Genomic DNA, 27871 nt, shown 5'->3' on the forward strand with positions numbered 1-27871 from the left:
CATAGCGCACCACCACTTAGCTCACTGATGCACCTATCACCTCCTCATAAGATGTTTAGTTCAGTTCAGCACGCCCGCTGGCTACGTAGACGCTCCGTGGATCACTAAACATCGACCGGCTGAGTCATGGCTGAGGTGGCGCTGCACGAGCCGTACTACATCAATTTCGTCGTCTGTGACAGCTACTCCCACTTGTTTTGCAGCATCGATACTGTACCTGGGAGAAGTGAGGCGTCTGGACATATTTCACAAAGCTTTTTCTTGGCACGCCGCACTTGTGCCTTTCCGTACCCATCTAGCACGGCATGCCGACCAATGTCTTGGATCCAGTCACAGGGACAGGCATCTGGCGGTCTATGTGGCGGAAGGGTACATGTTACCAAGAGATGTCGCAGAAGAGAGGCAGCTTCTGGTCAGTTGAAGAATACTTCCAAAGGCCCATGTCGCGGTAGTGGACCTAAGTAGGATCCAGCACGCCCGGTAAGTTGACGAGGTCCGCAGCACTGGCGTTGTGATGGAAGGCTGACTCGGTCCAGGATTCCCCTGAGCATGACCACAGTGCAACTGAATATGAAATATGACTCTTGGGCTCCACTACCGACTGATTACGAGCTGATACACATGAGACTGCTTCTGTGCAGCATACATGATACCCGAGCAACCCTAACCGTAAGATGTTCGGCCCTTCTTGCTCGAAAAACTGCTCGGCATCAAGGGCCCAGCAGAGATACTGTTCTTGTGCATTGTGCATCTGCACGTAATGAGAATTGTATTGCAAAGCTGGTCTATGGATGCTGGAGTCAAGCGTGATTGTTTTCTCGCGCTCTTCATACCGGCCTGACTCCTACCGGTTCCTCTCGTGGTAGCCTAGGCGGCGCTCCCCGTGATCGTGTAGTGCGCGCCTGACCAAGCCCAGTTTTGGGTGGCTTTACGATACACAATATCGCTGGCCAGCAATACTACCGCAAATGTAACGTTGACCACGCTGTTACTCCAGAAAACCAGCCCTGCCTGGATTTTGCCGTCTGCGTCTGGCTTGAGCGCGCTCAGCGCGGAGAAGTAACTGTCAAGCACGAAAACCAACGCCATGGAGAGGAATGCACAGCCGCCGGCCCGGAAGGCGAAGGCAGCTGTAGCAATGCGAATTTGCGCCTCACTAGATTTGACGACCAGAAGACTATTGAGAACCGAGCTTATAACAAAACATAACATCACAACAACAGCCAAATACATGAAGGTAGAGTAGTAGACGCAACGGGTCGTCGAGGCCGCGCTGGAGCATACATACATAGAACCCAGAGTCGTCGTCACATCGTTATCGAGACCGCTGTCAAACTATACGATATTCAGTGAGATGAAAATGAAAAACTTTGTGTCTCTGTACCGTCAAACGAAAGATGCCCGCCCTTTGATATGAGTGACTGGTCAGCATGGCAATCGTGAGTCCTAGTATGGCTATGCTCAGGGCCTGCGTCGTAAGGTATATCGACTTGAGCCTTCGCTCGGTTCTACGGTTTATCATCCTGCTGGTGGGGAGGCCACTCTGCTGCCACTCTATCACGGACGTCAAATTTAAGTACGATGGATGTGCTCAGCCTTTTCTGGATCGTCAGGGTGCTCAGGTAGCCAGTTTATGCTTCGTATCGTCGAACCGTGCAGTAGCTCCCGATATGTTCGGTCCCCCTCCATAATCGCATTTCGAAAAGGCTGAAGAAAGAATGCATCAACCGCCAAAAAGCTATTATTGCTTTCACATTAAATATTATATACCGGTACTTATGCAGCTGAGCACGGGCATGACAAGATTGTATGATTGTACCGTTCTTAAGCGGCCGGTCTCATCGCTCTGCCTACCTCGGCCCCAGCTTCTCTGACATGTAGACATCACTGATCCTGCTAGAGAAAGGCCCTGAAGCCTGCAGCCCGAATCCTGGCGTCGTATTGGGCAGAAAAATCAGCAAAAACAATGCAGACGCCTCTGTGCCCCTCTCCTAACACCCAGAGCAGGCCGAGCTACATTGACATTTACTCCCCATCCGCGTCGAACGAACCGTATGCCTGAGAACGCCTGTACACCGATGGTGCTACACACGAAGGCGAAACGAGTGTCCCTTTCTTAGCAAGTAAAATAGTAGTCGCAGTCATTTTAGGCACCAACGTAGCGCCGCTAGGTACCCACTCAGTAGCCAAGACTTTCAACAGTGGAAATAGGCGGTCGAAATCAACCATTGCTTTTACACATCTACACCAGGTACCGTAAACCCGGGTGTCGCTAGTGCTTTTAGTGAGTTTTAGTTAGAGGGTGGGGAACACATGCCCGCTGTTTCTGGCTCTACAGGGAGTAGCCTAAACTGACACCCACTAAAATTGTTATGTAGCTAAACCCGCGACACCCATAACGGTTTTTACGGTATTACTCCTCTATCATAGAGGCTACTTCTGGCGATGCGGGGAAAGAGGCATCCATAATCGAGAATCAATTTTCTAAAATTAATTGTGCATTTGTTCCATTTCTGCATATGTGTCTTTAATTTCTTCATCTACTAATGCTAAGTCGTGGGTACCTGATCGGTACCTAGCGGCGCTACTCCACAGCCCAAAAATGGCTGTCACTATTAGCCAAAAGAGGGACACTCTTTTCGCCTTTCTACACTCTTTTCGCCTTTCTACACTCTTTTCGCCTTTCTACACTCTTTTCGCCTTTCTACACTCTTTTCGCCTTTCTACACTCTTTTCGCCTTTCTACACTCTTTTCGCCTTTCTACACTCTTTTCGCCTTTCTCTGTATCGAGGAGGTATTATTCTGCTCAAAAGTACCTTCCTCTCAAGATACGTTGTAGTAAAATTTCACCACCACCAAAGTTCTGATATTAAATAAAAAAAAAGTTAAAAATTCAACTTAAGTAATGGAATTCTCTATTACTCAAGTTACGATGGTTTTTTATCAAGATTCGGCGGTTTATGGAGGTTTTGTGATGCATGCATGCTTTTTTACTATGTTGCCGATTTGAGAACAGAGTGTGGGGACCGGAAGCTACTCTGGCGCAGAATAATACTGCTGGTGATTCAGTCACAGATTCAACAGAGGCACCTGTTGTTTTCTTGAAAGTTGGAGAAGGATGTTTGGGGTATACTGGAGATGTAAATGCCGAAGAGGGAACGACGGCAGTGGTTCTAGGGATGTTCGGGCTTCCGCCCCATCCTCTCATAACCGAGCCCAAACCATCATCAATCGTGGCTGCTGAGCAGGGGGCCATTGAATCTTACTCGGGCGCTACACGCTACACTTTAGCCATTGAGCCGTGGGGATCTCGAGAGAACTTTCAGTCAAGTTATGGCCTGAAGAGTAAGTCGTCCTACAGGTGTATTCATTCATTGTTGACATTTTCAAGTGACACCCGACGACATGAAAGAAGGAGACGCAATAATTGAAGCCTTGATTCGGAATAATGAGGAGGCGGGACAAAGTGGATAATATCCATCCACATTTGGACCAAGTCGCGTGGATGTGCTTCGAACCAGACCTCAAATTGATGGATGTCCAGAATTTCCAAGTTGAGTGGAGTGGATGTTCACATGTATGTACAAGTACACTTTTGGGACTTTTCACCGTCGGCCTCATTTTCACAATTTGTCACTAGCTCCTCTTCCGGCTGCTGTAGCTATATCACCTCCCTCGCTGGTGCTGTCCTCGCCGTCCAGTAAACACTTGGACTCAGCAAGTGTTCGTTCATTGTCGCTAAGAGTCGCGTGAACTCCATCTAGCTGAGTCTCAACATGCGAGTGAAGCAACGGATCCAGGTCCTTGACAAGACCGGCATGATGCCAAGAACGTGAAACTTGACAGATACCGATAATCCCGGCATCCAGTTCTGTACGCAATGCCGAGATCATCTTGCCAGCTGCTGAAAATAGCCTCTCACGTTCGGCTGACACTGGCTGAATCGCCAGGAAGTCCAACGCCATCCTGGACAATCGGAAATATCTGCCTTTCTTCGTGACCCAGTAACGGATTGGATAACGGACATTGCTGCCGTCTATTGTTCTGCGCAAGAGTAGCTTCCGGTCCCCACACTCTGTTCTCAAATCGGCAACATAGTAAAAAAGCATGCATGCATCACAAAACCTCCATAAACCGCCGAATCTTGATAAAAAACCATCGTAACTCAAGTACAGAGAAAGGCGAAACTAATGTCCCTTTTTTAGCTAACTAAGAATAGTAGTTGGCAGCCATTCTAGGCTACCGTGAAGCGCCGCCAAGCACCCACTTGGTATCTAAGACTTCATCAGTCGAAATAGGCAGTCGAACTTGGCTGTTACTCAGTGCACATCTACACTAATTATTACTCCTATGTGGCAAAATCAGTTTTTGGCGATGCAGAAGAAAGAGGCTACCAAAATGGAAGTTTTTTTTTTTGGTATTAGTTATTTATTTCGTCTCTGCTTTTATGTTCTAATTTTGCTCGGAAACATCACGCTGGTATAATGTACCTGAGGGCTCTATCCGCTAAAAGAAGACCTACCCACTTTTTAATAAGTTAACTACCAGAAAAGGGACATTTATTCTGCCTTTTAGTGTAATAGAGAATTCCATTACTTAAGTTGAATTTTTAACTCATTTTTTATTTAAGATCAGAACTTTGGTGGTAGTGAAGTTTTACTACAACGTATCTTGAGAGGAAGCTACTTTTGAGCAGAATAATATATTCGCGCGAGAGACGCCGTCTTAAATTGAAGTACACCACGTCGTTGATTCGTGGCGCAAATTTCATGTTACGAGATGACAGTCCTGACGAGGCACTCCAGGCGGCAGAAAGAGGCCGTCCGCAAGCGCGGCCCCAGTCTTCGGGGCAAAGCTCAGCAGTTAGGGCTAAAGGGTAATATTCGCGTGATCGTCATTCAAGAGGATCCAACGCACGGTGTATGGCACATTGTGAAGCATTGTCCTCGAGGCCTGGCTTTTCCAGATATAAATGGGCTAGTAGGTGCCCAGAGACCACGACGTAGACATATCGCTGACTACGCTATAGCTTGAGGAATACGACAGAACCGGGCAAGCACCCCGCGTGCGCCTGTGCCGGAAATACGCCTCGGCACACCATAATGCCCGGAAGGTTTCGGTGCGCTACCCACAAGATGATGAAGTCTCCGACGACGAAGTCTCCGACGACGAAACCGTGGCAATGAGCATGGGCTCCACCGAGAGCGACAGCGCAGATATACAGGACGTGGGGAGTGAAAATTGTGTGGTCTTCAAAGGCTTCGGGGAAGGGGCGGAAAAACTGAAAGGCCACCTGGACGACGATCCAGTCATGGTTGATCAGATGATCAAGATGCAACTTGAAGAAACGGGCTCTCAGATGCACCGGAGATTGCTTCGATGGATTTGGAAAAGCTGATATGGGAGAACGTCATTGATCGAGCCGTCGCCAGACGACCGAGTTGTGTACGTACGCCAACTAATAGAGGCCGACCGACGCAGCTTAGCGTGTCTCAATTTAGAGCAGTATCTTTCCAGTATTTGAATGAAGAACGGACTCAACTCGCCCTTTTCTGTGTCGCAGCATTCCCTTTGATGTGGTCGTGATGACCCTGTCTTTACCGCTTTCCACTTCCATTGGCCCATCTCTAGAAAGAACTGCACGAGATCAAAAGCTGAATTGATTGCAAGACTAAGCGGGATGGACTACAACTTCTAGGCACTCTCCGCTACCGGGCACGGTAATACCCAAATCCTGGTTCTATGTCAAACGACTACACTGCGTAACAGCAAAACTCCGGCCACGGCCTGATGGCCTCCTACTGTACCGGTAGTTGTTTGCATGTTTCCTCTTTTTTAGCGCTGAAGGTGCTCCTTTTCTCCAGCGGCCTCGCTTCGGACCTGTTACTCAACTACCGCAGGATTGTGCAGAGGTATCTTGCTCACTCATTCTTACCATCTTCCCTGCCGTCCGCTGCGATCGCCTGGCGCAGGGGTGTCCCACACGTGGTATGAGCAGTTTCTTGCTACCGGCCCCCCATGCCTGTCGCTGAACTGACGAGCATTTTTGTGCTGCCCACCCCCACCGTGCGCTACGAGCTCCTTCCGTAGCGGTTTCCAACTCTTGGCATGAGTAGTGTCTTTCTGCCGCCCCCGCCGTATGCTATGAAGGCCCGGCGCAGGGGTATTCCACACTTTACATGAGTAGTAGCTTTCTACCTGCTAAATCGACATGAGCAATTTTCCGCAGCCCACTCCCCCGTACGCTGCGAACGCCCGTCGTAGGAACTCTACTTTTGCCATGAGTAGTGATTATGTACTCTTCACCATCCCGTGGCGCATACTGCGGCCGCCCATGCTCGGCTCGCATCAGTCGCGGCTTTCTGCTCTCTGGTGCGGGCCTCCTACCTATATTCTGCGACCATGTATAAAGGACAGTCTTTTCTCGACTGTGACCCTAGAGAGCAGAATGTAACCCTCCACCTTGACCCATTTTTGGCTGCTCAAGCTATGCATCATTCCGTCGCTGTGAAGAAGCGTGGTCTGGCCTTGGAAAGGAACATCAGACGGCTTACCGATACATATGACAAAGCAAACATCCTATTACTTTTGCCTACTGGGATGCATTCTTGCTTCGGCACGTTACGCAGCACTGCTCTGCGGGCATGAACTTGCCAGATCTGAACGCGATGGTAGGCACGCAGCGGGATAGCGCAGCAAGTCCATTCCTGATGGCGATGTAGGTTCTCAAGAAAGAGGAAGCCGATATCAGAGCCAATCCTGTTATATCGGGTGGACGACAGGTACCCCACCAGCCTGCATTCACAGAACTAGCGTGATTGGCTTTAGTTGCTAGGTGCGGAACACATAACCGTTATTTCTTGAAACCCGCGCTACTTTGGTTTGGTATGCTCTCCTGCGGCATAAACTCGATCCTGGCAATGCACCAAGTATCGGAGAGCCGTCCTAGCCTCGGCCTCTCATCTCCCATTGTCCCATAAAGCAGCCATTCCTCACTCTACGTTTCGTTGCATGCTTACGTGAAGAGTGGAGTAGGAGGCTTATCCGATGGCAATCCATAATTCGCGCCGCATCAATGTCGGGACAGCTACAAAAGATGGACCCTGGGCAGTTCTTCGTTCACTGGCATTCGCCCTACTCCTCTAACGATGGATGCTCTTCAGTATCAGGACAGCGCCCATGGCCGGCTCTGTGAGCAGTTCGCAGCCTACGTTACGCAGAGTAATACTCAGCTGCAGCGCGAGCGGGCTTTGCTGCAGAATGAGCGAGCGCAAAGCGACGAACGTTTGCGACAAGTCAGTGTTTACGCCGAAGACCAACGACGCCAGCTAGATGAGCACAGGAAAGAAACGGAGAGGCTACAGAGGGAATCCCAACAGCTTCGCAACGATAACCAGATCCTCACGAATGTTGTTACGTATCTCCAGCGCGAAATGAGGACTCAGAGATGTTGGTTAGAGGACCTCAGGCAGCAACTAGGGGCACAGAACCAAGCCATGGGAATGCAGGACCCAAGCTCTCATCAGCCTCTTCCGACAATTCCCTCACTATCACTGATACATTATGAACCACCGCTCCAGGAACCATCGCAGCAGACAGGTACGGCAGGCGTGGAAAGCTGATTTGCATTTATCGCGCCCCCACTGCGGCAAAGTGCTGGGGTAATTAAAGTTCGGCTTAGTATCATTACAGCAAATGGATGAGAGACAAAGATGAATTATTATTTTTTTTTTTAAAAAAAAAAAGAAAACGCTGCCAGTCCAAGAGCCGACTCCTACCACACAGATGTGGAGATAAACCAAGGGCAAGTTGAGTAGCGTGCGGTCAAAGCGGAGTCAATCCATGACAACTTGACCGGAGGATACGAATACTACATAGGAGTAAAACAAATCAAGCTGCCAGTGAACTGCGAGAAGCAGTCAAGGATGGTACGTGCAAGAATGTACAAAAACGTGGAGCGCTGGGCCTGAAGCAAGGCGTGCAATGCTCACGAGAAGCATGAGTTGGGCACGTCAAAAATGTAGAAGAGATCTGAGGCTGCCCGACAGACATGGAAAATCGGACACTCGGGAGAAGTTGGTAGGCTGAGTAGGCTGGCTGGCTGGGTCTTTCTTGGTGATCGTAAGGATGATTCCGTTCGTTTAAGTGCCGCCTAGCCACATAGTGGTACGGCTACGGCGGCAAGTTAACCGATCGCCGCTTGCACTACCTCCATGCCCGCTTTTCAACCTGGTCCATCTGCCGGTTCTATTCTTCCTCAAAAGCATGGGATATCACCTCTGTGAGTCTCAGTAAACTGATACTGAATTGGAAGAGGAAATGTGTCACCATTTCTCGTTCACGGTCAGTGAGCCACCCAAATGTATTTCTTTGGGGCTGACACCTCCTAGAGGAATTATGCCGTAGGGTTGCAGCCGCATCAAAGTGTCAATATGCTGACATTGTTCATCAGTCATTGGCGCCAGGCTGTATGAGTTACACGATAGTTCCCATCTCGACTTGGCTCCAAGTAAAACAGGTTTCGGATGCGGATCTCGTTGAAGGACTGCACCCTGTCTCATACTGCCAAGGTTTGTTTCTGTACCTCTTGTGTCAAAAGCATTATTGCTGCGAGACGTTTGATTTCGCACTAAATTCTACTCGCGGCCATTCGTGGGCTTAGATATTCCTTCATCGTCAATGGTAGGCCGGAACCCAACTGATTGCCGCATCTTCCAAGTTTCCTCCTCCCCCACTTCGCGCCTCTCCATTTGTTCTTGTTTTCATTTGGTCCTCAACACTGCGCTTTCTTTTGTACAAATGGCTTTTGAACCTTTTCCGGTGTGGCAAGCTCTGGACCAATTGGTCAGTAGCAGTTTGGTACCAAGTGGCATTCTGGCTGTGCCATGCGAGGTCAGCAACTGCAAAATCTTGTTACCGGCCAGAGTAGGAATAAATCGGTGGACACTCTGGTGAAAGATTCGTTGGCGTATATTTTCCTGCTTCCATCGACCAAAAAACCTGGCTTCGAAGTATTTATACTTGGACCAAGGTATGTTGGAATGAATTTCAAGGCAAATTGACCCGTTCTTCAACTTGGTAAGTAAATGGTTTCTTGCGGAACCACACACACTGTGCGAAAGCCATGTTCGTAGACTGAGCCACTTGTCAACCTGAGAATATGTTAGGCAGACTTAGCGCAAAGTCAGCCCTGTCGGAGTCGACTCACCAACAGCCTTGATCCTACAGTGATAGCAAAGGAGCAGGTGGGGACTTGCCGAAATGGGCATCCACGCATTAGGTACCTAGAGTACGCCGTGGCTTGCAGCTTCTCGCCACATCGCTGTTGATCGCTACCTTGAGATGACCCGGGAGCAACCGGAATTTGACAATCTGCCCACCAGAAATATTGTGCGCGTGTTCTTATGCGTTCGGCGTTCGACTGTTTAAGATTCTATTATATCAGACTCCACCTCGCCGAGATACCAGGGCGATGTGCGAGGAACATTTTTGACGTAAACAGCCTTCTGGCTGTACGACTCTGGTAAGTCGAATTCAGGGAGTCCGTGGGACGAGCGGTTCAGGATAACAGTGGTGCGGTAGTAGCTGCCAGCTTTCCACGGCAGGGACCAACTCTTCTCGAAATACCGATCGAAGTCCGGTGGGCGAATCAACGAACTGAATACTGCCCCAAAAACTGCGGTGCCGCCCGCCTCCACGTATCGGATCACTCGCTGGGTGACGGGTTTATTTTCGGTCGTAATGATGCCTGGATCTGTGATGAGGATGCCGCGAGGCTTCGGGTATTGATCCATGAGTGACTCGGCTTCCTGAGTGGTTGTCGCGCGTTTGAGGCTAGCTTTCGCTTGTAGATTTGTTAGTAGACCAGCCCACACGTTTGTCGTCAAGTACTTCTGCTCTTCATCTCCGAGCCCTAAAGCAAGAACGATTGGCTTGTTCGCCTCGTCAACCATATCGTTGAAAGCAGCTTGTCAGTGGGTTACAAGGTAAATAGTTCAAGAGGGGAAAGATCGTTGAGCGGTTGCACCTGACGTCAATATAGGTCATATTTTTCCGGGCACGGCAAAACGTCTGTCCAGTGCGTCGAAAAGATGGAGTACCCAGTACAAGTCTTGATATCACTACATCTGTGCATCTAGATGTATTAATACTAAGTATTGTAAGACAACTCGATGTACTAGTACTTCCAGCCACGCACAAAATGTCTACCCTGCAATGCATAGATGCCTTATGTACAAGGCCTATCAATATTATAGTGCGAGTCTAGGCACCAGAAGCATCAATAGGACCTGAATCTGGTCTCCTACCTCGAGGCTGATGTAAAGCGATTTGTTTTCTCCTTGGTACGCCAGTGGTTTGCAGATGATTTTCTACCCGCTGCAATAGGTCAACATCGTCTTCGAAGGTCGTAATGGCACAAAACCAGGGTTGGAAATCTATCGAACGCGAATCGAATCGATCGATTCATTCGATGCCAAGTCTTACGAATGTCGAATCTATAGTGGGCCTATTCGATCATCGAATATGCTGCTAGCCGATTCGATTCGATTCGATTCGATTCTCCCGTAGGCCTGTTCGACTCGAAGCGAATCGAATATGTAGTCACCATTCGATGGGACATCGATCGAATCGATCGATCGTTGCTAATTTTGGCACGTATTTGTTTTTCTTTTCTTTTTGAGGAGTGGCACACCCGCTTCCCCAGCTACATGCTGTGTGAACTCCGTTTTTCTCAAACTTGAACGTCATGAAGGCGGCTCTCGGGGCTGAATCTACTAACTAGCTATTTACAAACAGAGAGGTGCGGTCAAATTACCGTCTACATCAATTTGTATCCTTTCCTCAAAGAGCTATGACACTACAGCACTCTTGAAAAATATGAAGATTTGATTTGATTTGATTTGATTATTTAACGTCTATGGTGTAGCTCTGGTGTAAGCAAAGAGACGTGCTAGCTATGCTCTGCGGAGATCGTGCCGCTGTTCCGATTAGCGTGACGGGGCGCTCCCAGGGGTGCGCCCACGTTCTCACCAGGGGCTCTTCGTCACAACTCCATGACCCGATCCTCTTCCTATAGCAGCAGCTGCGAGCCAATCGAAATAGAACTGTTTCTTCTCAATTGGCAGTTCTTGCTGTACGCGGCTTCCGTCAGCGGAGAGCTTCTTGTGCTGTTTTACAGCTTTGAGGTGTCATGAGGCTCGTCGACGCGTGTTTCCACGTAACAAAAGAAAATGGGTTCGGGGTTTTACAAGCAGTTCGCGCTGCTTGGGCGATTTACTCGTCTCTTAGTCGCCAGCTAAGAGCGCCTTCCGTTGCTTAGTATCGCTTGTTGATCTTCGCATAGTAGAAGTCGGCGAGCTTTACGTAGGTCTGGAAGGATCTACCCAGATATCTCCGTATCGCAGCTGCAGGCTCGGGTGAAAAATATGAAGAAAATAGCCCATTACTTGATTTAGGGTAGCGACAGGCTGCCTCATGCAACCTGGGAAATTTGAATACTGCATGATGGCGCCGAGAGAGCATGGATAGCATGGCGACTTGATTGGCCTTCGTTGTTTTGAAGCAGCCAGTGGCGTCGCTAGGCAGCGCCACAGGGGCTTCAGCTGCAAGGCCCCAGCCAATTGGCGTGTCAGAAGCCAAGAACAGGGAAAGAGAAGCCTTTTGTCCTTCTTTAAACAGAAAGAAAGCTCTAACCTGGTGCATCGAGACTCGACTACTTTTAAAGTGAAAGACTTTGAGCGTAAAGCCTCAGCATGGTCGACGAGCGCGTTGGCAATGCCGTGCGCGTGTTTTACGCGGCAAGCGTTTCCTTCAAAACGACCTGCCCGGCGATGGATGAGACGGGCGTGAGCTGGACGGCCCAAGAATACAACACATGCTAATGACCAGTGATTTCATATAAATGGCATCAGAAACCGAATCGTTTTCCTCGAGCCCTCCGCCGAATCCGTCTGGCACATTTGAACGGTTTGAGTTGACCTCGCCATCTTCCGCGCGCTTGTCTCCTGCAACCTCACTGCCTGCAATGCCGTCGCCTCTACCTCGCGGGACTGCTACTGATTTCATCAAGGTTGACTGGACACTATGGGGTCGTCAAGAATGGGCTAAATGGCCTGGATCCGAACGCTACACTGGCGGTCAGGATACAAGGGCATGGTGGCAAGCGTACGGATACCGTGTCGAGGACCATTCTACCAGCCGACAAGGCAACAAGCTGAAGTGGATATGCGCGGATTGCTTCGCACGGGGCTTCAAGAAGAAGTCGGATTTCTGCTTCATCTGCTCTACAGGAGTCTCCGCCAAGAAGCATCTTCGTGATTTCCACGGCATCCAGGTAAGCCGCTTTTCCAGAAGAACGATACTAGATGCCGACGTGTAAGGCCCCGAACGATGCAGCCTGCCGCAGCGGTGGCCTGCTGTTCAGACGCGAATGCATGGCCTGCGCCGTCCCCATGGCCATCTCCAAGACCCGCCGCTTGGCAGATGTTGAAAGCATTCTGCTAGAGAGCATTCTGATAGAAAGACTCGTCAATCGCATCTAGAGCTTCAAATCGACCAAAATCTCTTCTTCGTAGTGCTGGATATCTCGAGTTCAAGGTCAAGTAGTCCCTTCCGTAGTCTGTGATACAATACGTAAACTCGGTGCTCAGTAATATGCACCTAGGATTTTCGATGAGAAAGCAGCTTCCATTTGCACTTTCTGGAGTGGAGCCGTTATTCTCCGACACAAGACGCTCCCATAGCTTCGATTCCTCGATCATGGTTCGGTTGACGAGGATATCAGTCCACGCTGCTGATGATATTGCGGCCGCAAATGGCAGGGCACATCTCCGACAGTATGTGATGCGGAGCAGCGGACGGTGAGCGGAACGCAGAAATAGCTCGGATAGTATAGTAAGACGGCGGTTCTTATTGGAACGCTCTATCTTTGTCAAAAGATCACAGCCTATGCAGTACAGGTACCAGTTGGCAGCCACAAGGAGTTCGTAGTCTGCTGCCATCGACGCCGTGCGACTGCCTATGCATCGCGCAACAAGCCAAGAATGATGTAAGTATGCGGACACTGTACGGTGGCAGTTCACGCCTTTAACTCTGCCAACTTTGACAAGCGCAGCTTTGGTCTGGCCCGTCACGGCAGTGCGGCCTCTGCATAGGAAAGACACGGTTACAAGATCCGATATTAGCTCGTCCCATTCGACCCACCTTTGCAATGCGCATAATATTTCTGATCTCTGGCCGTGCTTGTACCTACATACTGTACAGGCGGGTGTCGAATACATGGAGCGAGTTTACGTCTAGGCAAGATGCCACCTTTGATGCCACCCGTTAAGCCACTATTTGTGAATACCGCGCGGAAATACTGGCCGGCAGTGGTTGCGTTTCGAATACTTGACGAGGTGGCGCCGCACGCTGGTTATGCTTGCTTCCTGTTTTGAAACGCTTTGTTGTACAGGTACTCACCGGCACCAGTAGGTAAGTACAGTACCTAACCACATACAACATTCGTGTCGCTAATCACGGTACAGACAAGTCCAGGTTCAGCGTTCGTAAATTGATTATCCTAAGTCTTGATTAGCGCCGTGATTTTGCTGACATGCATCGGCTGACAGCAGCTGCTCCACCTGCCGAATATAGATTTTTTTCTACAAGGCAATCCACGGATGCTGAACCTGCACAAGGCTGAAGCCTTCAAAAGCACCTCACGAGAACCCGTGCTAAAGGGGAAACGGGAGCAAGAGCAGAAATGAGAGGCTGAACACTCATGGGCTTGCAGGAGGCAAAGATGTCATTTTGGACATGTAAAGTAGCTGAGCTAGCGAGCCCAAATTGGCTGTTTAGTCACCGGGCGTAATCAACTTCTGGTTCGGTTTGGTTTGGTATGGTTGCCAATATTTTTGGCCTTCTCGCAGTCAATTCCCGCAGGTCACCAGCGTAAAAAGGCTCGTGACATAGTTGAGAATCAAAGAAGCGCTCATCACAGCCGTCTTTTTGTACCGGTACATGCGGGTCACATCTGTAGCAGAAAACAGATGCCAATGAAACGAGAAGAGGATCCTCAGCTGGGACGTTCGGCGTAGGCCAGGCTGAAAACGTGGCTCGTTTCCCATCACTCGAATTTTCTGAGATGACGATAAATACATGTTGAGCAGCTGTCTTTATAAATAACACGCAGAATGAACGATATACTTGAGAGTACTGATTTTCACTCTTCTCCATCGCAATCGAATGTTGACCGTCCAATCAGCGATGCATCCGGCTTGCAGGACCTCCAACAGCCCATCGGAGGTATCTCTCCTTCATACCCAACCCACGAATGATCCTTCGTTGGTCACATCAGCGGCAGGCACTCGCTCAACACTCAGTAACAACCACATTGTCTTGGATGCTTGCGGCGTCGCAAGCATTGGTCATGGTGATGAGACGGTCAAGTTTGCTATCCAGGAACAGCTGAAAAGCGTCGCCTACGCCCACCCCATCATGCACACGACGACCGCTCCGAAAGAATTAGCCGATATTTTGCTCCGAGGAACAGCTCCGCAAGGGCTGTCTAAGGCCTACTTTGTGAGCTCTGGCAGTGATGCCATCGAAGCTGCCATGAAGCTCGTTGTAGCATTCCATCGCGCCACTGGCAACCCACACCGGACACATTTCGTGTCCAGGAAGAGATCTTACCATGGAAATACAATTGGAGCCATGTGCCTCAGCGACAACCCCGGCAGGAAGTTGCCTTACGAAGAAGCTTTCGACAGGCTCGATGTTAGCTTTGTCAGCCCTGCATATGCTTATCGCTACAAAGGTAGTGACGAGACCGAGATTCAGTATGCTGCCAGATTGGTGAACGAAGTCGAAGCCGAGTTCGGTCGCATTGGGCGACAAAATGTGGCGGCTTTCGTGGCAGAGACGGTTGGCGGTTCGACAGCCGGGTGTATTGAGGCGCCTAGAGGTTATTTCGAGGGCGTGCGTCGCGTCTGTGACAAGTACGGCGCGCTTCTTCTTCTTGACGAGACTATGTGCGGAAACGGTCGCACGGGATCCTACTTTGCCTTCGAGACTGAGGGTGCCGTTCATCCCGATATTGTGGTCATGGGCAAAGGGCTCTCGGGTGGCTACCTGCCCTTGGCGGCAACGCTCATTAATAAAAAAATACACGAAATGGTCGAGATGGCTGGAGGCTTCATTCACGGGCACGCATACCAGGCGCACCCGGTCAGCTGCGCTTCCGCCCTTGCTGTACAGCGCGTCATCCGTAGCAAAGGTTTCTTAGATCATTGCAGAAGGCAAGGGGACAGATTAGGAACGGAGCTGCGCGCAACATTTGCAGGGCTCGAGTTTGTGGGGGACATTCGGGGCCGTGGGCTATTCTGGGCAATCGAGTTCGTCGCCGATAAGCGCTTGAAAATACCATTGGCCAAAGAATTTGCGTTTGGTACAAGACTCAGACAATCTGCACACGATAGCGGCGTGGCTATCTTATCTGGGAGCGGCACCGCAGACGGTCTTGCTGGCGATCATATTTTGCTGGCGCCACCACTGACGATCACGAAGGCGGAGTTAGATTGGATGATCGGTGCTCTAAGGCAGGCATACTTAAGGACTGAAGAGGCGTATAAGAAGCAGAGGAATTTCCAGTGACGGAGATGTCGCAATCATGTAGTAAAGAAAATGGATAGCACTAGTTTAAAATTTCGAAACGTGATCGAAAGTTGAAGAGAATGATAGTGACACATACAGTCATGGGCAAAAGGGCCTTACGCTTTTTAAACTAGTCCCTCTTTCTAGGCTACTTTAGCCAAAAGTGCAGGTACTTTAGGCTACTTGATTTGTATCTAGCCAGCTAGAAATGGCGTCTATTGCTGGTGTGGTACTGTGGGTATAGCATTTATTTACGTAAGTAGCGGCAGGTACCAGCAGGTTTCTGGCTTAATTGGGTTTAGTTTCACAGTGCGACTCGAGCTGAGAGCTACCTTCTCCAGCATCTTCGCCACCATGTATTACCGTCCGATCTGTCATGCGAGTAACCGCGCGCATGAAGTTTAATTGAAGGTGCTTTGGCCTGACAGGATTTTTGACACCAGGCGCATTATTTCACAATTTTTTTATTTTGTTGGCAATTCATTGATAATACACAAAAGCATTATCTCCGAATCCAGGCACCAGCGCAGTAATAGTGGAGGGGACTATCTTAATTCCGGATCAAGATGTATATAGTGCGAAATTGGTATACTCACACTATGTGGATCTCATTTTTTAATCTAGTCATTATTACCTAAAACGGAAAGCATTTTTGCCCATGACTGTACTGTGCAGTATCCTCGCAGAAGTGATCTGCTGAGACCATCAAGAAATCTACTGCTCGAGCTTCCTCGGCTGTGTATGAAGAAGCCCAAAGGCTGGGACCATGACAGCCGTTCCTCGCCAATCGTTTGTTGCTTTTTTGATGAACAGGATGCTTGCAGTAGTACAGAGAATAGCCGCGTTTGTTGCATTCAGCTTTTCATGTCGTGGCCTCCACGGTAGAGTACCCCACCTCGCCGTTTTGCAACGTGGTGCATGCCGCGACAGAGATCCGAAACAGCTCGAGTGGCCTAGGGTTGTAAATACGGCTTGAAAAGGCGATCCATTGTTCTGGCTAGCAACTATTCTGGGTTCATCTAGGAGCGCATGCGGCTTGAACCTTACGCGAGCAGCTTGGACAATGAGGCCGAGACTCGGACTTGCGAACTGGTCACGACAACTTCGCGCACGACCTGTAAGGCACGAATCGGCGGAGGGCCTCAGTCAATATGCCGGTAACATGAGCTAGATGTTTATCTGCCTATCTGCGGATCTACGCGTGTCAAGCTCGTCCGCTAGCTTCGGTATATTCATCCGCCCAGCCTCGCCTCAGCTTGGGGTCATGTCAAAACGGGCAAACCGCTATCTCCAGACAAGGACGAGGCGGGCTGAGAGCAAATTTTACACGTCCAGGCAGGTTTAGGCAACATCTTGACTTAGTGCAGGCAGGCTTGGGCCACAATTTGCCGGTGTGTAGGCAGGCTTAGGCTGGACAGAAATTCTACTCAGGCTAGCCCAGGCTTGCCTGGCCGTAGAAAACAATTGATATCATACAACTCAATCGGCGTTTTCCGATTACCCCATCCTTGCCAAGAACGAGAGTTCGCATTCACAAACTGGACTTATGGCAATACTTGTGTTATACTTCCAGATTTTGTGGTTTCGCAATTTTTTCCCGCTATTTAGTTCCCCACCGCAAGGGAGCCGTTTTCCAAAGAGCCGATCATGTACTACCACTGTCCAGCGATCTATTGAGTCGTCTACCACTGAAAACCAGACTCATAGAGGCCAAACGAGACTTGTTGGCTTGAGACGTACTCACAGTGGCAAAATTCGGCGGCAATGACATGCGGAAAACCCGCTACCTGAAATGAATTACTTTGTCAACTTATTCTCCGCTGGAGGGCAAAGATACTCGCGACCGTGCACTGTCCATCGAGCCTGAGAGATGAATTCCCGAGGCATGAGAAGGCATTGAGCTGGACAATCCACTTCAGTTCCCCCATATCCTTGGAAGGCGGCAGTCCGGCACCTTGAACGCGGTATCAATCTTGTCGAGGATAAATATACTTCATGCATATAACCCACAACCATGTCAAATATTTGTCATACAACTTGTTCTTACGTGCTCGTTGTGCCCGGCCGCCATGCCATCGTATTCTAGGCCAGTCCTGGGCGTCAGCATTATGTATCATAGGTCAAGGTGTAATGCCCAAGTGGTTTTCAGTTGAGATCACCGCACAGCATCCAAACCTTGACACCAACAACTGCGCCACATGTCATAACAGTTCCTAGATTGTCAAGATTTAAACGGTCCAAAATAGCGTGCAAATGCTTTCATTCAACCAGCTCTGCCACAGGTCGCCTATCATTGATAAATAACAGAAATATGAGGCTATTATTATGCCTATGGCGAGGCCAGGGTTGAAGATACGCTTTATAAAGAAGTAGCTTAATTTTGACACGAATTTCCTCCTAGAAAACTGTTTCGTGTGTCGCCGAAGCGACACTTCTCGGTCATGCAACGTCATTTCGCAACATTGTAGCTAATCAGTACCGCCGTGCTGGTCGCTAGATGAAACCCTCTCCGCGAGCAAGCACTCAAGCTGATCTAAAACTCGGCGCTTCTGTTTTAACGGAACGCCCCGATACTCTATGGTAAATCCCGCGCCGGCATCGAACGTTTCAACAAATTGTCGAGAGATCCAGCTTCGGTACAAGAATATCTGATCACTGCTCAAGCTAATTACCCTTGCCCACGCCCCCCTTCGGTTTTGTTCACCGCTCCTTAGCATCTCCTTAACCATCGATGTCATCATCAATGCTATTTGCGCGTCCTCTTCTGCTATTCCGGGCCTGATGCGCAATGCCTCCCTGGCTCTGTGTGCTCGGTCTTCTTTCTTCTCTCCGTTCGCCTGCGGCCATAGAGCCAAGGGGTGCTTTTCCCTCCTATGTCTCATATTCACAATATCGGCAACTGCAACCAATGACCCGGTGGCTGGGACTTGGAAGACGCCATCTGTAGCCACGACTGATATTGAATGTCCGTACCGTAATTGCAGCTCTCGTCCTCGACCTCGGTTCCGTGGTCGCAATCCAAACGATCTAAGCAGTGCGACTATTGCATTGAGCCTGAGATCCCCGTAGTATTTCAGCTCTTCCACACTGTTCAGCCGCCCGGCCTGACACGATTTTTCTTTTTCCGCGGACTTCTCGTCGAGCTTCTTGTCAAAACGTATGCCGAATATTTTCTTGTCCGTTTCGCTACAATATAGCGATTCGGTGTATCTTGGGCCCCAAAGGAGTTCTCCGGACGTCAAAGGTCTAGTGGCCTTTCCTCCGTGGCGTGGCTCGTATTTTTTTCGTTTCGGTGCTGTGTTGTTCTGAGAATCGAGCCTTCGCTTCGGCCCGACTCTTCCGTGCGCTTGCGTTGGCTGACCCGTGAGAGCCATGCTGCTCCTTCTCCATATACTTTCTCGGCCGTTGACGGATACAGGCGTCCTCGGTTCGCGCTTGGTCTGATGTTTGTCGATGTTGATTTAAGGGGTGGACAGGTTGCCCTCCACCCAAATCTTAGCGGTGTTTCTGTCATCGCTGCCGCACGTGACGACCACGAACGGACGTTCCCCGCCACTGTTTGCCCTCGAAAGTCGTTGTTTCCATAAAGACAAAAAACAAACACCACATTCCTCTGTCATTCACGCCAGCTCGTTACCATTATCCGGCCATCTTTTTGTCTCCGTCCATGCCCAAATAATGGCCAATTACCTCGATCCCGACTTGCCTGAAACTGTTGCGCAACTTGTAACCCCGCATGGGCCCCACGTTCTATCGAACCTCGACACGCTGGGATCCTCCGCCAGCAAATGGGGTGCTGGGGAGGTGAAAGCCTTCAGGGTCCTCAAAAACAAGGCAGCTTGGCAGAGAAGTTTTTTGTTGCCTTTACGTGACCTTCATGAGCACTCGTGCCCAATCTGTCACCCCGAGAGCTCTACCCCTTACGAAGTGAACCCCGCCATGAGAGAGCATCTTCTCACTCCAGTTTCGCGGCTCCGCACTGCCTCTGAGTCCTTTTTATGTGGCCTGCCAACTGGCAGTTTCCATCTCGCGTTGGCCAGGTTAATTCGATGCGATGTGCGAGATCCAGTGCGAAACCATAACACCCGCGAGCGTGCTGGTGACAGACCAGTAGCTCAGTATCCCGATTTCGTTCCATCATCTATGATTCCATTTCCAGAGTCCTCTTCACCCGCACGACGCTCCTCCTCCGAATACAGTGGTAGTCACGCTAGCGTTCCTTTGGACGATGACCAGAACGAGTTCCGTGCCCGCAGGCCAGAGTCCCTGGTGGCTAATCTAGTTGAGGAACTCTTCCACTTGTCTTTGTACTCGGTCCTGAAACAATGTCATCCCAAAGAAGAATTTTGTTTTCGCCCAGAGAGTCATTCGTCGTGGGCACTGATTGCTGCCACAGGTGTTGTCGGTGCCGATGATGGCGGCCTGTGTAAGAAGCGTCTTCAATCCGGTTCCTGGACTACCCTTAACCCGTCTCTGATGTTGGGCGAATGTAAGCGAGCATCTCAAAACCTTTTTTATAACAATCGCAGCGAAAGTTATCGGCCCGTCTTGACTATTCAGCTCTTCGCGCAGGTCGTTGGGGAGGCTGTCACGACCTGGAAGCACTACAGCCACACAGGATTGTTCCATGGCGGGTGAGAACTCCTTTTTTCATTCTGTCAGCCGCCGTTTAAACTCGCTTCGCAGCTAAAGAGCCCGCGTGTAGCGTCTACTCGTATATTTGCAACGGTTCTTTTATCCGTTTCCTACATTTTGACTTCGGCTCTCGCTACGAGGGATACTTGGACGCCCCAACGGAGAATGAGCAATTAGACATAGTTCAGGATTATCCAGAAGACACATGCGTTCGTGTTTCTAGTACGAAGTGGCTAGATCTCGAGGAGCCCAAAGACGTTATTCGCTCGATATGCCATATACTGACCAGAGTGATGATGGAAGGTCATGAATCTGAGGAATTCGAGGACCGGCCGGAAAAGGATCATGAGGTCGGATACCAGTCGGACTTTATGCAAGAATGAATGGATGTAGATTTTCCGGACAAGATGGTCCCCAGGAGATGTAAAAATCTTTTGGCAGAGCTTAGAACAGGACGTGTTTGCTGCTTGCCTTTCATATTTTTATGATGCTCAAAGTTCAGAGCGAACGCAGCTAGCTATGCTATACTAGCGCTGTGAAAATCGTCCGGATGCAGCAAAGCAGCGAGCAATAAGTAGTGAAAACACGCTGCACGTTCCCTTCAAGTAGCAAATATTGCCTATTATTGATAAAGACCAGAATTTGAGGCTATTGTTATGCGTGTTCGGGGGGCCAGGTTTGAAGTTACTCTGTTTATACAGTAGAGAAATATATTATGGCTTAAACTTTATTCATCTGCGCAAAAGCAGCTTCATCTGTAAACACTCGGTTGTAATAAATCTTTTGCGCCAAAAGCCAAATTCGACTGCGCAGTCCTGATTACAAATGAGAGAGGCCTTTTTCAGCGATACCCGAGAAGAATGACTGCCACATACACGTCCGCAGGCCACAATTGACCGACCATGAAGTGATCTCATGTCAGCGGGCAGCGCCTTTGGCAGGCCACAATAGGCCACGAACTGAGATCGTACATAAAAAAAAGTTGAGATATACCGTAAAAACCGGTATGGGTGTCGCTAGTGCTTTTAGTGAGTTTTAGTTAGAGGGTGGGGAACAGATGGCCGCTATTTCTGGCTCTACAGGGAGTAGCCTAAACTGACACCCACTAAAATTGTTATAAAGCTAACCCCGCGACACCCATAAACGGTTTTTACGGTGACTACTGTACATATGTACCGGTACCTACCTAGGTAATATATAGTCCAAGAATAAGCAGGTATAGAACAAATAGGTAAAATCGAGGCGAGGGCGCTTAGTCACGATTCGAAGCATGAAGGCGATCTCGTTGATAATTTTTTGTGTTGCACTCGCTTCCGCAAAACAGACGGCTCTATGGGTGCCTCAGTGCGGCGACGAGGTCTTAATGCTCGGCACCGATGTCGCAAAAAGATTTAAATCGCTAAACACACTCAGTGTAGAGGACATTGACAAGATCCTCGCATTCTATACATATACGGTGGCATATGAGAGTGCCGCACCGTCTGGGTTCCGATACGACGGAGGCTACCTTGTGAAAGTCCCTCCACCGAAACGTATTATCACAACATGCACGAAGCCACGGCCTGATATAGGGGTAACGAACGGGGCGACCCCCGCTCGTTCTTCGCCAATCGGCCTCCCGTCGACCAACACTCAAGCTCAGACGGCAAATACTACAATGATCACAACGGTTCTACCGTCCATGACCGCAGCGCCCACGTCTTGCTACACCACTGGGCCGGCGGTAACTGATTCAGCTTCGGTAATGAACATCATCTTCAGTTTCTGCGGCTTGCATTCAGTTATGACCGCGCCAACAAGCATATCTTCTATAATGACTGTTAGTGACGTGCAGATGCTGCTCGAAATCAACCCGGCCAGCTGCGTGTCAATAAGCAGTGCGACGGAGAACCTTCCAGCACAATTTGGAAGTCCCGAGAATAGCAGGCCAACCGGTGCGCTAGAGGCATACAACAAAGCACTTTGGCCATGTGTCAAGCTATACGAAATCTGGGAATATTGCAAGTTGCCATTCTCCCATTCGTGGCTCAATCTAATTGATTATAGGTAATGGCAATGAGACCTCTGGAAATAAAGGACGAGGTGGTTTCGGCACAATAGGCTGTAACGAGCTCGGCCTTAAGCCACCTGCGGCCTCAAAACTGGCGGTGTGATAGATGAGGGGCTTGTTGACACATATTTGATGATGCGGCGCTGACCTATATAATGAGGATCATTATGTTTTGGAGTCTCTAATCCATCCTCTTCGAGCTCTAAATATAGAACGAGGCTGGCGCTGGCTAAAGGCAATTTGTTTTATGCATTAATGAAGGTTGGCCGTTTCCCTGTTTGCGTGATGTTTAGCTGTGTTCTTGAGCTGCCTACAGCTGGACTATCTCTAACCACGACATCTGGATTGAAGCGGGCGTTCTACGCCTCTCTTGTATTCTGCGAAATGAGACCTGGCTGAGAGTAACTAGTAATAGCTGGTCTTACTAATAGGCCCACCTGCTGTACCCATGCCTGCCCTTCGCTGCGTTGCTCACCGCGTTCAGCCAAAATTTTCCCCGCGATACACTCATCCCTCAACCAAAAAAATATGGCATTCTCAAAATTCAGCCAGCTATGAGCGGAGTTGAGGCAGAAAATATGGCAGATGACTGTTCAGGATGCTACTCTTCGTTTTTCTGCGCAAGTGAAGAAGAGTAAGCATGGCGAGGTACGCTGCAAGATCAAGGTGCAATGGCTCACCGATCCATGCCAAGAGGCGCCTGAGATCAAACTAGATCCTGGCCGCGAGACGATCTATCTTGTTGATCCTACGCACCTGGCGACGTTTTCCGTGCTCGCCTTTGCTTACCCAGGCCTTTGTAAAACTACTACCGCGATCGCTCTGCCAACATTTGACAGCAAGGGAGTCTCTAGTAAACTAGCCTCACCCTGCAAATAATTCCCGCTCTCGAGAAAGGTCACGCTTGTCGTCGTCATAGCAAGCAGGCAGATGTAACCGAGACCACAGAAGTGGCGGCAGAGCAGCTGAGATCGCACCTTGCAATCTGCTCCCGCGCCTGGACCGACTTTATGCGAGAGAATTACACGACAGATTTTGCGGAACACCAGGCAATTGCCTTGCATTTCAGCGGTTGTATGTACGGTACAGGGTAGTTCAGGTTCAGCGTCCACTAATTTGGATTAAAAAAATCAGTTTAGGCCATTTTGGCTACAGACAAAGGCGGAAAGAGTGTCCCTCTTTTGTTGAGTAAGGATAATAGTGACAGCTTTTTCTGGCGTGCGCTGCGGCGGGGCGCTGGCTCCATCAGAGGTACCACGGTTGTACCTTCTGGGGTAGAAGACACAATAAAACGCCAAATCTGAAGGTAACTTGCTCACAGCTGCAAATCATTTGCGACCCTACTAATCCGCCCCCGCACTGTTTTACGCCACCAAAATTCATCTGCCTCTTAGACAATGGAAAAGGCCTTCGTCAACGGTGCTTGAGAAATATCGCTTGGGCAGCGGAGAGAGACCAGTGTGCCACTACTTAAGAAATTAGATGGAAAGCCATAAAAACTGTTTAAGGCCACGTGTCCTCTGTTAACGTATGTTCAGGTCGGCTCAGTGTGCCTTAATTAGTACGACGCGCTGGGGTTTGCTGCAGCAAGGAGCAGGGTTGAACTAGTAGGTGTGAGAAGCAGCATCTATACTACTTCAAAGTAGATTATTTGGACGAGTTTGCATGGCACACGTGCGGAAGACCCTGGCAGTAGTGTTTGTAGTAGTATCTACACTGCTTTTAGCCATGAATAATCCCAACCTTAGCCGATGTGAAGGCCGGTGAGGCTGGCGGTCGTGGCAGGTCTCCCAGTGGAGCCTGGAACGCTTGGGCTGGATGGCAATCAACGTTATCTATTATCACGCTGCGTCGCTCAACGGAAGATTGGTGAGCTGCTGTATCCGCGGGAAGTATTCCAACTGTAGATTATAATCAGTGCCATCACTGTTTGTTTCCTGAGCTTGGTTCATTTGGCACTGACCATCGTTGCCATGAATTGCCGTATATGGCGGAGTCGCTGGTACGCCGGCGAACTTGCGCCAGGCGACGTTGCGAACAGCCGGGCTGAGCAGGCTGCGTCAGGTTGCGCCAACCCCGCACCAAACAAGGCAGCGAGGCTTCTATCACCTCAGCTCTTACCATATTCACCATACACCAATACATAAATACGGAGGCCTGGAATTCAACGATCCCATAAACAGCCTGACGGACGCCCATGGCTGAAATCAAGCACCCGCCACCGCGCCCAGTTTCGAGTGGCGACTTCGAAATCGCCATCATCTGCGCCCTCACGCTCGAGGCGGATGCCGCCGTTGCACTCTTCGACCACCATTGGGATGACGATGGCCCGCCCTACAATAAAGCCCCAGCCGATCCAAACGCCTACTCCGCCGGCGCCATCGGTCGTCACAACGTCATCCTCGCTTACATGCCAGGCATGGGGAAAGCCAATGGAGCGGCGGTCGCAGCCAACTGCCGGTCGAGCTTCCCCAACATCAAGCTTGCCATTGTTGTAGGGGTTTGCGGTGTTGTTCCCTTTGATCACGATGGCGTTGAGATTGCGCTGGGCGATGTCATCGTTAGCGATGGCGTGGTTCAGTACGATCTCGGCCGGCTGGCACCCGAACGATTCGTACAGAAAGACACGCTGCTAGACTCGTTGGGTAGGCCGAATGCCGAGATTCGTTCGTTGTTGGCGAAACTAAGGGGTATCCGCGGCCGGAAAACACTACGGCAGAAGATGGTTGGCTACCTCAATACGCTCCGGACAGAGCCGGAGCTGGCAGCGGGGTATCCGGGCACGGCGCACGACAGGCTCTTTGAAGCGGCATACCGCCACCGCCGCGATGGTATGTCGTGCGACGAGTGTGGATGCAACGGACCTCTGGTACACCGTAGCCGCCTTCAGCAGGGCAACCAGCAGCCAACAGTCCACTTTGGTTTGATCGCGTCGGGCGACACAGTGATGAAATCAGGCGAGGACCGCGATCGCATAGCGCAACGGAAACGCACTGTGGCCTTCGAAATGGAAGGTGCCGGTGTATGGGACACCTTCCCGTGTGTGGTGATCAAAGGCGCGTGCGACTATGCGGACAGCCACAAGTCCAAGGGATGGCAACGGTACGCGGCGGCAACGGCTGCAGCGTGTATGAAGGCTTTCCTAGACCACTGGGAGCCTTCATCGGCTTCTTATTCCGGTTCGTGATACCCTACTTGAATATCAACAGGCTGGCCAGAGCACTTACTGATTCTGTTAGCACTACAATCTGCCCTGGAGCTGCCCGCTGGACCCTGGTGTAGGTAGACTCTCAATACCTTCTAGTTCAAACCAAGACAGTCTTACAAAACTGCAGTTCTTGTCCCGTACCCGAGAAATGACACCTTTATTGGCCGAACATCTATTTTACAGAAGCTTCAACAACTTCTCAAGCCGCCATCCCGGGCAAGAACCTCACTCTTCGGTCTCGGTGGTACCGGGTGAGTTCGTTTAGCTAGGCGTTACCTCATCGCTAACCGGTAGCAGCAAGACGCAGATAGCCCTGGAGTACGCATACATGATCCGGGAGACATGTATGGACATGTCGATATTCTGGGTTCACGGGAGCAATGCGGAACGGTTTAGGCAATCGTACACTTCGATTGCTCTAGAGTGTCGTATCCCTGGCTACAATGATCCGAAGGTCCAGGTGCTTCCACTGGTAAAGACGTGGCTAGAGAGACAGGATCGAGGACCGTGGCTAATGGTGATCGACAATGCCGACGACGCAGAGCTCTTCTTCCCCCCGCATCAGGAGCAGAAGACTGCCAGTAGCGGTGCTCAGGAGAAAAGCCTGGGACAGTACGTTCCCGAGTGCGCTCACGGGTCGATTCTCATCACAAGCCGTAACAAACAAGCCGGGCAGAAGCTTGCTAAGGGAAAACGACTAATCGAGGTGAACAAGATGGATGATGCAGAAGCTATGCGGCTTCTGCGGGCCAGTCTAGAGGACCGGGACAACGCACCGGTTGATGTCGAATTACTGACACTCGCACGCCGACTGGAGCACCTCCCGCTTGCTCTCGTTCAAGCCGCCGCATTTATTGAAGCAAATGCGATAGCAATTGGCAGGTATATACATCTCCTAGAGAAGAGCGATCAGGACCAGGTATACTTGCTTAGTAAGGAATTCGAGACAGTGGGAAGAGACTCGGAGACTCCTCGTGCAGTGGCAGAAACATGGATACTTTCATTTCTACAGATCCAGCAGCAGAATCCCTTTGCAAGCGAGCTGTTTTCACTGATGAGCTTTTTTGACCGGCAAGCAATTCCAATAGAATTCCTGGAATGCTACAGTGAACAGCAGGATCAAGAAGGATACTGGGAAATACAGTTCCAAGAGACGCTCGGTATTCTCAAAGCGTTTTCTTTCGTCACCGAGGGGCAGGACCAGAACCTAGACATCCACAGACTGGTGCAGCTAATGTCGCGAAAGTGGCTTGCAAGAGAAAAGAAACTGGAACATTTTGCCAACCAGGCGCTTTCGGTGGTATCACAAGCATATCCTGTGGGTACCTATGAGAACTGGATAAAATGTGGCAAATATCTTCCGCATGCGTATCAGGTGCTGAAGTTTGAAGTAGCAGCATCGAAAGATGATAGTATAGGGAAAGGCGTTCTTCTTCACAGGATGGCACTCTACCTCCTGTACCAAGGCCAATGGAACTATGCAGAGAGATTCCAGCTAGAGGCAAAAGAACTGCGCATGGACGTCCTTGGGGCGGATCATCCCGACACACTGAGTAGCATGGCCAACCTGGCGTCAACGTATTGGAACCAGGGCCGGTGGGAAGAGGCAGAGAAGCTTGAGGTGCAGGTGATGGGGACGAGCAAGGCCAAGCTCGGGGCGGATCATCCCGACACGCTGACTAGCATGAACAACCTAGCGTCGACATACAGGAACCAGGGCCGGTGGGAAGAGGCAGAGAAGCTTTTTGTGCAGGTGATGGAGGCGAGCAAGGCCAAGCTTGGGCCGGATCATCCCGACACGCTGAGCAGCATGGCCAACCTAGCGTCAACGTACAGGAACCAGGGCCGGTGGGAAGAGGCAGAGAAGCTTGAGGTGCAGGTGATGGGGGCGAGCACGGCCAAGCTCGGGGCGGATCATCCCGGCACGCTGACTAGCATGGCTAACCTGGCGTCAACGTACAGAAACCAGGGCCGGTGGGAAGAGGCAGAGAAGCTTGAGGTGCAGGTAATGGAGACGAGCAAGGCCAAGCTTGGGCCGGATTATCCCTCTACGCTGACCAGCATGGCCAACCTAGCGTCGACGTTTTGGAACCAGGGCCGGTGGGAAGAGGCAGAGAAGCTTGAGGTGCAGGTGATGGAGATTCGCAAGGCCAAGCTCGGGGCGGATTATCCCTCTACGCTGACCAGCATGAACAACCTTGCGCATACCTGGAAAGATATGGGCAAGAACTCTGCGGCTATTGACTTGATGCTGGCGTGTGTTGGCCTTCGGCGGCTAAAGCTAGGGTTGAATCATCCAGATACGCAGTCATCAATTTCCTCTTTGGACAAATGGCGCTAGGTT

At 50.3% G+C, this 27871-nt stretch overlaps 7 protein-coding genes across 7 annotated transcripts; 5 read left to right on the top strand and 2 right to left on the bottom strand.

Moving 5' to 3' along the window:
* Positions 1-867: 867 nt before the first annotated feature.
* V2A60_008670 (uncharacterized protein) lies at positions 868-1522 on the bottom strand (the record flags this gene model as incomplete). Its single annotated transcript, XM_083259942.1, has 3 exons — positions 868-1177; positions 1289-1335; positions 1385-1522. The coding sequence occupies 3 exons, from the start codon at positions 1520-1522 to the stop codon at positions 868-870; spliced, it is 495 nt and encodes a 164-aa protein (XP_083116068.1).
* Positions 1523-4780: 3258 nt separating this feature from the next.
* V2A60_008671 (uncharacterized protein) lies at positions 4781-5399 on the top strand (the record flags this gene model as incomplete). The annotated part of the gene is made up of 2 exons (XM_083259943.1): positions 4781-4921; positions 5031-5399. 2 exons carry the CDS (start codon positions 4781-4783, stop codon positions 5397-5399), a joined length of 510 nt encoding a protein of 169 aa, XP_083116069.1.
* Positions 5400-9426: 4027 nt separating this feature from the next.
* V2A60_008672 (uncharacterized protein) lies at positions 9427-9954 on the bottom strand (the record flags this gene model as incomplete). The annotated part of the gene is made up of 1 exon (XM_083259944.1): positions 9427-9954. One exon carries the CDS (start codon positions 9952-9954, stop codon positions 9427-9429), a length of 528 nt encoding a protein of 175 aa, XP_083116070.1.
* A 2072-nt stretch (positions 9955-12026) lies between these two features.
* V2A60_008673 (uncharacterized protein) lies at positions 12027-12543 on the top strand (the record flags this gene model as incomplete). Its single annotated transcript, XM_083259945.1, has 2 exons — positions 12027-12335; positions 12382-12543. The coding sequence occupies 2 exons, from the start codon at positions 12027-12029 to the stop codon at positions 12541-12543; spliced, it is 471 nt and encodes a 156-aa protein (XP_083116071.1).
* A 1705-nt stretch (positions 12544-14248) lies between these two features.
* Positions 14249-15634, top strand: V2A60_008674 (uncharacterized protein; the record flags this gene model as incomplete). The annotated part of the gene is made up of 1 exon (XM_083259946.1): positions 14249-15634. One exon carries the CDS (start codon positions 14249-14251, stop codon positions 15632-15634), a length of 1386 nt encoding a protein of 461 aa, XP_083116072.1.
* A 3678-nt stretch (positions 15635-19312) lies between these two features.
* V2A60_008675 (uncharacterized protein) lies at positions 19313-20652 on the top strand (the record flags this gene model as incomplete). Its single annotated transcript, XM_083259947.1, has 2 exons — positions 19313-20268; positions 20340-20652. The coding sequence occupies 2 exons, from the start codon at positions 19313-19315 to the stop codon at positions 20650-20652; spliced, it is 1269 nt and encodes a 422-aa protein (XP_083116073.1).
* A 3864-nt stretch (positions 20653-24516) lies between these two features.
* V2A60_008676 (uncharacterized protein) lies at positions 24517-27868 on the top strand (the record flags this gene model as incomplete). The annotated part of the gene is made up of 4 exons (XM_083259948.1): positions 24517-25498; positions 25559-25597; positions 25655-25778; positions 25825-27868. 4 exons carry the CDS (start codon positions 24517-24519, stop codon positions 27866-27868), a joined length of 3189 nt encoding a protein of 1062 aa, XP_083116074.1.
* Between the last annotated feature and the right edge of the window lie 3 nt (positions 27869-27871).

The sequence above is a fragment of the Cordyceps javanica genome, chromosome 6 (genome assembly GCF_051103115.1).
Source record: "Cordyceps javanica chromosome 6, complete sequence".
In the NCBI taxonomy this organism is placed as follows: Eukaryota; Fungi; Ascomycota; class Sordariomycetes; order Hypocreales; family Cordycipitaceae; genus Cordyceps; species Cordyceps javanica.